The 10,624-nt window shown below is 43.3% G+C and overlaps 1 protein-coding gene across 1 annotated transcript; it reads right to left on the bottom strand.

Moving 5' to 3' along the window:
- Positions 1-3,030: 3,030 nt before the first annotated feature.
- On the bottom strand, positions 3,031-8,573 carry LOC143305444 (uncharacterized). The gene is made up of 3 exons (XM_076689112.1): positions 8,086-8,573; positions 3,194-3,731; positions 3,031-3,054 (listed from the first exon to the last, which is right to left on the bottom strand). Exons 1-3 carry the CDS (start codon positions 8,100-8,102, stop codon positions 3,031-3,033), a joined length of 579 nt encoding a protein of 192 aa, XP_076545227.1. The 5' UTR covers positions 8,103-8,573.
- Between the last annotated feature and the right edge of the window lie 2,051 nt (positions 8,574-10,624).

The following is a 10,624-nucleotide window of genomic DNA, read 5'->3' as shown; positions in this document are numbered from 1 at the left end:
TTTTGGAAATTCCTTAATTTGTAAGTGCTGAGCGCCTAACGGTACGCGACCCCAATCAAGGGTAGTCGACCAGGCGTCGGTTTTATGACCTTTTCTATAATTTTTACCTGATGGTTGTTTGCCGGGACCTGAAGGGTCTGCGAGGCAACAATTGTGATCAAAATTGCCACAGAAGGAAAATAGGTAAAAAAAGTGCCAAATTTGTCAGCGTTACGGCAACCGAACTTAGAAAATGGTTTGGGCTTGCTATCCTTATAGGAATTGTAAAAAAAGCAAAAATAGATGATTATTGGTCAACGAATCCGTTGATAGAAACTCCCATATTTCGCAAAACGATGACCCGCAATAGATTTAGACAAATATTATCATATCTGCATTTTTCCAATAATAATGATAAACCGGATAATGCCGGCAGACTTTTTAAAGTGCAACCGATAATTGATTATTTTTTGAAAAAGTTTGAAGAAAATTTTGGCCTTGGTCAAAACATCTCGATTGACGAAGGAATGATACCATGGCGTGGACGACTGAATTTTAAAGTTTACAACCCATCAAAAATTACAAAATATGGCATACTTATTCGGATGTTATGTGATTCCAATACGGGATATATTTCCTCATTTCAAATATATTCCGGCGCTGGACAGCCTTTAGCGAAAACGGTGATGGAACTATTGAAATCTTCTTATGGAAAGTGGCATCACCTGTATATGGACAACTACTACAACAGCGTAGAACTTGCAAAAATTTTACTTCAAAAGAAAGTTCGAGTTTGTGGAACGATACGGAAAAATAGAGGATTTCCAGAAAAATTAAATAGCGCAAAACTCGATGTGTTTGAAGCCTGCCATCGACGAGAAGGTGATGTACTGGCACAGTTATGGAGAGCTTCGAAAATCAAAATGATACGGATGGTCTCTACAATACATAATGCCACTTTAATTGATACTAAAAAAAATGCAGGAAAACCAATTGCCCAATAAAAAAACCTGAAAGCATATTAGACTACAATAAATACATGAAGAGAGTGGACCGAGCAGACCAATATCTCATATACAGAAAAACGATAAAATGGTCAAAAAAGGTTTGCATGTACCTGTTTAATGCATTCAGGACATTTCAACATTTCCATACAGAACACAAAAGTCTCCGATTTCATGATTTCCTATTGAAAGTGTCTGAATCCTGGATAAAAGATCAAGTAACTGCACCTGAGCAAAACTTGGAGGTCGCTTCTACATCGCGAGCGTCCCATCATAAAGCGATCGACAGACTTTCCTGTGACCTGAGGCAACACCAGCTAGTCCTCATTTCCAAAACCAATAAACGAAAACGAAAAATGTGCCATGTATGTACCAAAAAAAAGAAAAGAAAGCCAACAAATCTGATGTGCAAGACGTGAGGTGTTGTATTACATCTTGGAGATTGTTTTGCTTCGTATTGTTACGTCGCAACTCAGGAAGGCAATTAAAACTACACGGTATCACTTCCACACACGTTAGGTTTATTGAATTAATAACTGAGTTTCGGATAATGGTTCGAATCTCGCACGAGAACTAACTACTAAGCGATCGTGACCCTTGCTATGAAGTCGCCTGGCGCAGAATGCCCGCCCGGGTGTGGTTTTTTATTATATGTATGAATATGTTGCGCAGTTTCGTTCGCGAAGAAGCAGCCCAGTCGTCGGATTCTTATGTTTCTATGTGTCATCAGTTTCTGGGTTGCCGTACCGTGGGAATAGGGAATGCAGGGTGTTATCTCTGCTAGTCAAGCTAGCAGAGGTTCTCGCCTAACACCCCCTTCCTTATTTTTGATTTTACTTGTGAAATCAAATAGGAGGCACGGTGAAGGAAACGCGATGTTTCTTTCGCCGCGAAGGTTGTGATAATTTATTTTCTTCGGGTGGTAGAGGAGTGGGTTGGAGGTTGCAAGTTTCTGGTGCGTTCGCTGTGTATACTACAGATTGGGGCGCTGACCCGTAGTGGTTGGTCCCGTTTGAATTGGTATTAAGACAGTTATTGCGTGTACAGGGTTTAAATAGACAAAATATTAAACGCCATAATTTAAATTTTGAAAATATGTACAATCCTATCATTATGCCTAAGGCTCCTATTAGTGTTTGTAAGATCATCCAGGTGCTTTCGTTTCTGGAGATGCTACGTGTGTGTGTGGAAATCGAATGTGCCTCAGAGATGATTTGGTCGAGTGATTTAGATGCCAATTTCAAGTCGTTGTTAGTTATTAATTCTTTTCGCAGTTCTGGTACGCGTGCATAAGCTTTAACGGTGTCGTCTAATTTCGGTATTGTAATATTGGCGAGGCCTAATTGTAATTTCAATTCGTTGTGATTATTTATAGTTTCGCTAGAGTATAACGTTACGGATGCAGTATGTCCGATACAACCTGCTTTGATTTTAATTTTGTTTACTCCGTTAAGATGGTGTGAGATGACGCGGTTAGAATCCTTGCATGAAACGTGGAAAGAAATTAGATAGTAAGATGCGGAGATCCATTCTTGATTCGAGTATAGTTGTATCCAAATAGGGTTTGTATGTGTAATCATTTTGGCTGGACAATCTTTATGGTCTGCTGGTAAGTTATGTAAGGCACGTTTTATGCATGGATTTGTTAATTCTGTGGAGAGCGAAGGTGAGTGTCGGGCACAGATTCGGAGGTCGGAAATTTCTATGCAATGATCTATGTCTCGATCGCTGATTATAGAGTAGCTACGAGAATCTCTTTCGACTAAAATATATTGTTCTTGGGTGTGTAGTAGATAAATGTAATCTTCAGTTATATGTGGGAGTGGTATCATGGAGTACAAGGCGTAAATTTCTTCTTCTACGATGGGGATTTTTAACTCAAAGCAGAGCTTGTATGAGTTTAATACAAAAACGTTAACTTTAGCGATTCGTAAAAATTTATAAGCAAATTCATTTGTGTTAGAAAATATCATACGGCTAGAGCCATATTTTTGCTCGATGGTTCGTAAAATTTCGCTTAGTTGATCAGGTTCTAGTAACAAAGGGTCTATTTTTCCTTGTTCTCCATTAACTACAATTGATCGCAGGTTTTCAATTAATTCGTTATGTTCGGTGATTATTTCGCTTAATTCTAGTAATAGTTCGAGTGTATTCGTGCGTTCATATATTCGCTCTATGTTCGCGTTGGTATAATTGTTGATTTTGTTCACGTATGTTGTAATTTTATCTTCAAATATATCTTTGTTTTTCAAAATACTTCGAACAATTGTGGTTTCGTTTTGAATAAGGACGCTCAAATGCTTATTGTCTGTGTACAGCTTATCTATCTCGGAGTTATAATACTGGGCGTCCTTTTGACTAAGGGTGCCGAATAAAATATTAGCTAGGTCGCCGATTGGATTTAACCAACCGCGTTTCACGCGCTTACGTTCTACCTTTTTATATCCTAGACTAGTTAGTAAAATATTTTTATGATTAAAACTACGTTGGAAGCGATTCGACATGTGTCCGTAGAGTGATGGCGAGAATCCATTACCTTCTGTGTGGATTGGGTGATTCAATGCTTCACGGATTATCGTTTCGACCGCTTTGATGTCTCGGAGATCCATGAAGACTAGTGTTTTCCATTCGTGATGGTAGAGTCTCGTGGTTCCCATCGGGTCGAAGTAGATGTTTGGAAGGTTCGTGAGTTTCTCGATCTCGGCCATCCCTTCGGCGAACCCTCCTTTCCATAGGAGAAAACTTAATCTAAAATAGACGAAAGATTAGCATATTTAAGTCTGTTAAGATGGACTAATGTATCTTTGCCATTTATATTAAGTAAAGCGTTCAAGTCTCCATGGAGTTGTTTGACCTGATATGGCCCAAGATAAGGTTTCGTTAGTGCGGCAAGGCGGTTTCTGTTTTGGTTCTTTAACCATACCCAGTCTCCTGGTTCAAGTGATAACGGTTTAATCGTTTTGTCAAACCGTTTCTTGGTTCGTTCCTTGCTTGCAATAATTGCTTCGGCAGCTTGCTTATGCATTCGTCGTAGTTGTACTCGCATTTGTTCTACCAAATCCAAATAGGTGGCTTCCGGTTCTTCTTCCAATTGATTCATGAGGGGTGGGTCTTTGCCAAACGCAAGTGAGTAAGGTGTAACTCCCGTTGATGAATGGGTAGTTGAATTGTATGTGAATACGGCTCCTTGCAGGTACCTGCTCCAATGTTCGTTGCAGCGTTCTTCTCGAGAGAGTTGGGTCTTCAAGAAGTCTTTAATAACTGCGTGAGCGCGTTCAAGCGAGCCATTAGACTCTGGTCTAAAAGCTGTAGTGTGTTGGAGGTCGAATCCAAGCATATCGGCTAGATTTTCCATGAGATTACTGGTAAAATTGGTTCCTAGATCCGTCAGTACTGCTTTAGGAGTGCCATAGCGTAGAATCCAAGTGTTCAGTAAAGCTTCCGCTACTGTTTCGGTTTTCTGGTCCGCTAAGGGCTTGGCTTCGAGGTATTTTGCTAACTGGTCTTGCATGGTTAATATGTATTTCATACCTTTGGAGTCCGGCTCCAACGGTCCAACGATGTCAATCGCGATCTTATCGTTGAAGGCCATTGGCGTATCAGTGATTCGTAAAGGCATCTTGGTTGGGTTTCGAACGATTTTGTTCTCCTGGCAGATTAAGCATTCAGATATGTACTTACTTACATCTCGGTGTAAGCCTATCCATGTGTAACTTCTCTGTATAGCCGCTATGGTTTTACGGATACCAGCGTGTCCTCCAAGCATAGTGTCGTGCGCTTGTCTGATTATTTCAAGCTTTTCCGCTTCCGTCTCCGGCGTCCTCAGATCCTTCGTTAGCAAAGTCACGCGGAGTGACGGGTCTTGAAAAAAAATTAATAATTAGATCTTGTATTTGTCTTGCCTTACCTGGTAACAGGCACAACAGTCCGGCATAATCGACAGTGATGCGTTCTATTTCCTGTGCAATTATCGTGTCTCTAATTGCCTCGAAACTAGCTTGTAGGTTTTCCATAGTAAACTCTGGCCAAGTTACTACGAAGGAATGTTGTTCGTTAAACTGCACGTTTGGTTGACCCAGGTAGAATTCGACCATTACGCTGTCGTCGTCTACTTCTTCTGAGAACACAATGTGTTTTCGGAGTGGTCTTCTCGCAGACTTTACTACGAGGACGACGTCGTTGTGATGATCTATGGGGTTACGGCTGAGCGCGTCAGCATTCGTATTCAGACACCCTTTCTTGTATTTAATTTCATAATCATACTCCATCAGAAATACCCGCCAGCGTTCTTGCATAGCCCCTGGCTGTTTGCTTTTGTCCATGTAGGGAATTGGCTGGTGGTCTGTCAAAATAGTAAACTTCCTTCCATAAAGATAGGGTCTAAAGTGTCTCACACTCCAGACTATGGCTAACGTTTCCTTATCTTTGGTGGAGTATTTTACTTCGGCTTTATTGAAGGTGCGACTGGCAAAACTTACTGGTCTTTCTTTCCCGTTTTCATCCTTTTGCGCCAGTACAGCTCCAATACCGTCTCCGGATGCATCGACTGCTAGAATAAATTCCTTTTTAAAGTCTGGGTACATTAGCACCTTATCACTCACCAACAACCCCTTTAATTTCTCGTATGCCTTTTGATGGACCTCGGTCCACTCAAATTTCGCATCTTTTTTCAGCAGTGAATTCAGCGGTTTCGCAATCTGAGAGAACCTGTCGATAAAGCGTTTATAATAATTAGCTAAACCGACGAATTCTCTTACCTTTTTAGTCGAATTTGGCACTGGGAATTCTTCGACAGATTTCAGAGTTTCTGGATTGGGTTTCACCCCGTCTGGGGTGATTATATGCCCCAAGAATTTTAGCCTCTCACTGAGGAACTCGCATTTGTCCGGCTGCAATTTCAAACCAACTTCGCGAAGTCGATTTAATAAGGTTTTCAGTCGTTCTCGATGTTCTTCGGCACTTTTTCCCCAAATCACTATATCATCCACAAAGACCAGGCAAATCTTGCCTTTCAGACCTCGCAAAGCCTGGTTCATCATCCTTTGGAATGTGGCCGGGGCATTCTTCAAGCCGAAGGGCATCCGATTGAACTCGTAATGCCCATCATATGTTGAGAATGCTGTTTTCGGTCGATCCTCGGTCTTCATCGCGATCTGGTGAAATCCAGAGGCCAGATCGAAGGACGAAAAGTATTTTGCGTTCCCCAACTGGTCGAGTATCTCGACAATGTTTGGCATCGGGTAAGCGTCTTGAACTGTCTTTGCGTTTAAGCCTCGGAAGTCTATTACTATCCTCCACTTCTTCTTGCCACTGGCGTCGGCCCTTTTTGGAACTACCCAGATCGGCGAGTTGTACGGAGATGTGGATTCTCGCAAGATCCCTTTCTCCTTCATGTCTGCGACTTGTCGGTCAATTTCGTTTTGGTGGTGAGGTGGGTACCTGTACTGTTTAGAATTGATCGGAACTTCGTCTAATGTAGGTATCGAATGCTCAACAAGTTTCGTTACCGGCAGTGAGTCCCCTGGGAGTGAGAACACATCCTCGAATTGCCTCAAAATCTCCCAGATCTCTTCTCGTTCTGTGTTATCTATTATATGATCTAAACGGACGTTTTCTTTCAATTTGGTTAATCGCTCTTGACTTACCGTTAGGTTGAATACGCGGTGAATGGTGTGAGTTAGTTCAATAGTTTTACGTTTGACGTTGATCTTTGCCTCCTCCTTTTCAAGGAACGGCATACCTAGCAGTCCGTCAACTTCCAGCGGGAATTCGTTCTTGACGATTGCCAGTTCGTGTTGCTTTCCTCCTAATTCCAAGAGAGCTGCGTATTTTGTGTTCACTTTACCATCGGTTACTCCCGCAAACTCGTTAGGTTTCACTTTCCATGGCATATGAGCGCGTTGAACTAAACCACCTTTAATCAAATTGAGCGATGCACCGGTGTCGATTAGAAATCGTCCGGTAATTGGTCTTCCGTCTGCGTCGGTTCCGACTCGGATGTTGACTCGCAGCTGACTTCGTGTTGGTCCGATTCTATATATTTGATGTCGGGGGGTTTTTGATCGCGGTCCCTTTGAAAATTTCTACAATTACTTGAGTAGTGACCCTGCTTGTTGCACTTGAAGCAGGTAGGGACAGCTGTCCCGGAGGATTTCTTATCGCTCTGTCATTGACCGTCGTATCTAGGTCGCGATGCGTCACCGCTACGTTTCTCTATACCGCGAGGTCGACTCTTATCTCCCAGATGCACATACCTGGACAACTCCTGACACAGTTCTTCCTCTCTCTCTTCCTCGTAGGCTATGCTTTGTGCGAGCTTTAACGTCCCCGGCCTGGCTTGGCGGACCGATGTTCTCCATGGTTGTGACAAATTGCGTATAAAAATAGCTAGTCCAGCCTCTTCTTCTGCTCTGACTAATGTTCTTTTCTCTTCTGGCGTGAACTCCTTGTTGTTATTGATGACCCTGGTAATATCTTGATGGATTTTATTAAAATGTTTGACGTAGTCTTTCACCTTCCGGTTACCTTGCCGCAAGTGGTTCCGTTCATTTATAAGCAGTTCCTTTGAACGTCTTTCACCGAATTCTTCCATAACTGCGTCGCACAGTTCGTCTACATCTCTGAACTCGCGATTTCCTAAGAACTTTTCAGCGTCTCCCTTCATTTTGTGAATAATGAGGTGGTGGAGGAACATTTCCTTATTCCTTGCGACGCTCAACCCTGCTTTTATACCCTGAATCCATCTTTCTACAGTTATATTGTGTCCATTAAACTCGCTAACGTGTCGCAGGGCCCTATCGGTGTTCCGCTCGTCCTTTTCGGCGCTTCTCCTTCCTATCGAACTATCTGTGACGCTATTATCGCTCTCATCCTCGGTGAGTGCGATGTCTTCGTCGTGAAGATCGGGTTTGGCACGAGGGCGTAACGCGCGAATTTCTTCCTTGATTTTACGCTGCTCCGCTATGAGTTCTTTTTGTTTTTGTATAAGGGATTCGAGTTTCCCTAACTCAATTGAGTTTTGATCGGCACTACCGCCAGGCTCGTCGGTGATGTCGTTAAGCTTGACAAACTTCTTCATGTTGATTTACAAAGACGTACTTACATGCAATACTCCAGCATTGGTGGTTTCCTTTTCTGTTGTTGGGTCTCGTCGCGGTGAGGTGCCTCAGCGCTTCCTCTTATCGAGTTAGGATGTGGAGATCCTGGCAGGATCGCCAATAAATTGTTCCTGTTACGTCGCAACTCAGGAAGGCAATTAAAACTACACGGTATCACTTCCACACACGTTAGGTTTATTGAATTAATAACTGAGTTTCGGATAATGGTTCGAATCTCGCACGAGAACTAACTACTAAGCGATCGTGACCCTTGCTATGAAGTCGCCTGGCGCAGAATGCCCGCCCGGGTGTGGTTTTTTATTATATGTATGAATATGTTGCGCAGTTTCGTTCGCGAAGAAGCAGCCCAGTCGTCGGATTCTTATGTTTCTATGTGTCATCAGTTTCTGGGCTGCCGTACCGTGGGAATAGGGAATGCAGGGTGTTATCTCTGCTAGTCAAGCTAGCAGAGGTTCTCGCCTAACAGTATCATTTAAAAGAGAAATACTAAGAAAGTACCAAAGAAAATGTAATTAAAAAAATATATAATTCAAAAAAGTTTTACATTTATTTACATATGTACATTTTCATAAAAATAGGTGAGGCGGATTGAAAACTCGTGAGAATTACCGATGAGATTAGAAAAACTTGAAATTTATCATCTCCCAATAACCTCAAAAACAGCCGGCGACAAGCGAAATAACAGAGTTAGTGGTGCCGGCACCAAGCAAAGAAATGTTTAAAAACAGTGCGGCCGGCAAAGTGTCAGTATAACCTAACTTTTTCTTTCGAGCTGGGGAGGAGCCGGGGGTAGTGCAGGATTCTTACCTGCTAAAACCCCCACGGTGGCCTGCATTGGGATTGAGGGAGGGCCTGGGACCTCTGACGAACACCCCAGGACCCTCCCCCCCCCATGGAGTTTACATGCCCCATCTCGGGGGAGGGTCTAGCCTTTCACCCTCTTCCTGCGTGCCAACTCCGCCAACGCCGGGGGTCACGTCCGACCGGCCACGCAGCCCCGGCCACCCAGCCCCGGCTACCTGCGGCCCAGCAGCTCCACCTTGGATATCCTGTCCAATCCCCCTGATAATCTTCCCCTCATCTTGTTGGGAGCGGTGGGCAGAGTTATCAGGACCCACCGTCCCGTCCTCCTCAGCTAACGGGGGTTTCCCCCGACGGCGTCTCCTCCTGCGTGCGGGATCGGCTAGCTTCCGACCCCGCTCCGCGGCCGCCACTGATCCTTGCCGGCGAGCATGTTTCTCACAACGCTCGCCAATATAATCTAACCTAATCTAACCTAACCTAACCTGTACCTAATCAGTGAATTAGGTTAGGTTAGGCTAAAATAATATTCTGGTCGCCTAACGGCGACCAGACACACGTGCTGAAGTTCAAAATCATTAAAATTAGTTAAATTTGATTTTTAAGCCCACCCGTTAAATATGTATATACAGGGTATCCAACGACTACGTCAACAACCGAAGAGGGAAGATTGACAAGGTGATTCTAAACAACTTTTTCTTTTGCCAAAATGTTGATTAAGGCTTCGTTTTCGAGTTATTATCAAGAAACACTGGCCAATCAGAGCGCGCCTTTAGCGCGGACCGAACTACGAGAGCACGACCACGGCTTGAACGCAGAACAAACCCAACACTCTCGTGGTTCGGCCCGCGCTAAAGGCGCGCTTTGATTGGCCAGTGTTTTTTGTTAATAACTCAAAAAAGAAGCCTTAATCAACATTTTAGTGTTACGTATCCGTTTCGGAAATTTTCTTATATGGTGTTACAAACCCTTCTCAAAAATTTCCTTATATGGAATCGGATGTGCACACCCAGCACCAACCCTCTTCTGGAAAATTCGAGACCAACGCAAAGCAAGGGCGCGGTCCTACGGGTCACGTAGAGTCCGTCCCCACCACTCTTTTTACTCCAATTTTTGGGTATAAAAAGGGTGGCGGCAAAGGCACCTCGGGTCTAGTTGAAGTCTAGAATCAGTTCGATACACGTCAGTAGGTTTCTCTTACGGATAATCTTTGCAACGAGGAAACTCTGCGAGATCGGGTTTCCCAGTCCCTTTCAAGCACTCGGTAACTATACAGTATGTTGTCTGCTGTTAAGCATTATTCTGATCGTTGTAGTCCGCCCCCGTTTGCTCGCGTTCGTGAAAACCGAGAAGGATTAGATTCTTGCTTCGCGGAATCGAAACTAAACTTTTTATTATTCAACTCATTTAAACTTGTAACTGAGAGTTTAATTCATTGAACACCGTGACAATTACACACAACAATTGTAAGGTCCCGGCATAGAGAATAAACTCATATTATTTTAACTTATCTGCTATTGTCCAATTATATTGACTGGTCCAGAAACCCACTAAGGTGTACCTTTACCGCTCGAGGTACATCAATCAAGTTACGAGACCTAATACTAACATTTCCTGCGGCTTCCTACGTTAGCCATACTTAGGTTCGTCCGCATATCACACTCCTGAGGCTCCTTACGTTAACTATACATAGGTTCGTCCACTATAACCAATCTCCTGGAG

Source organism: Osmia lignaria, chromosome 7, assembly GCF_051020975.1.
Source record: "Osmia lignaria lignaria isolate PbOS001 chromosome 7, iyOsmLign1, whole genome shotgun sequence".
Classification (NCBI taxonomy): domain Eukaryota; kingdom Metazoa; phylum Arthropoda; class Insecta; order Hymenoptera; family Megachilidae; genus Osmia; species Osmia lignaria.
The sequence above is the reverse complement of the archived record's forward strand: the minus strand, read 5'-3'. Positions and strand labels throughout refer to the sequence as shown.

Excerpts from the sequence above, each read along its gene's own strand:
- LOC143305444 (XM_076689112.1), bottom strand. Across the intron at positions 3,055-3,193 it reads AAGATAAAATTACAACATAC|TTAATGGAGAACAAGGAAAA; the intron begins GTGAACAAAATC and ends GATCAATTGTAG.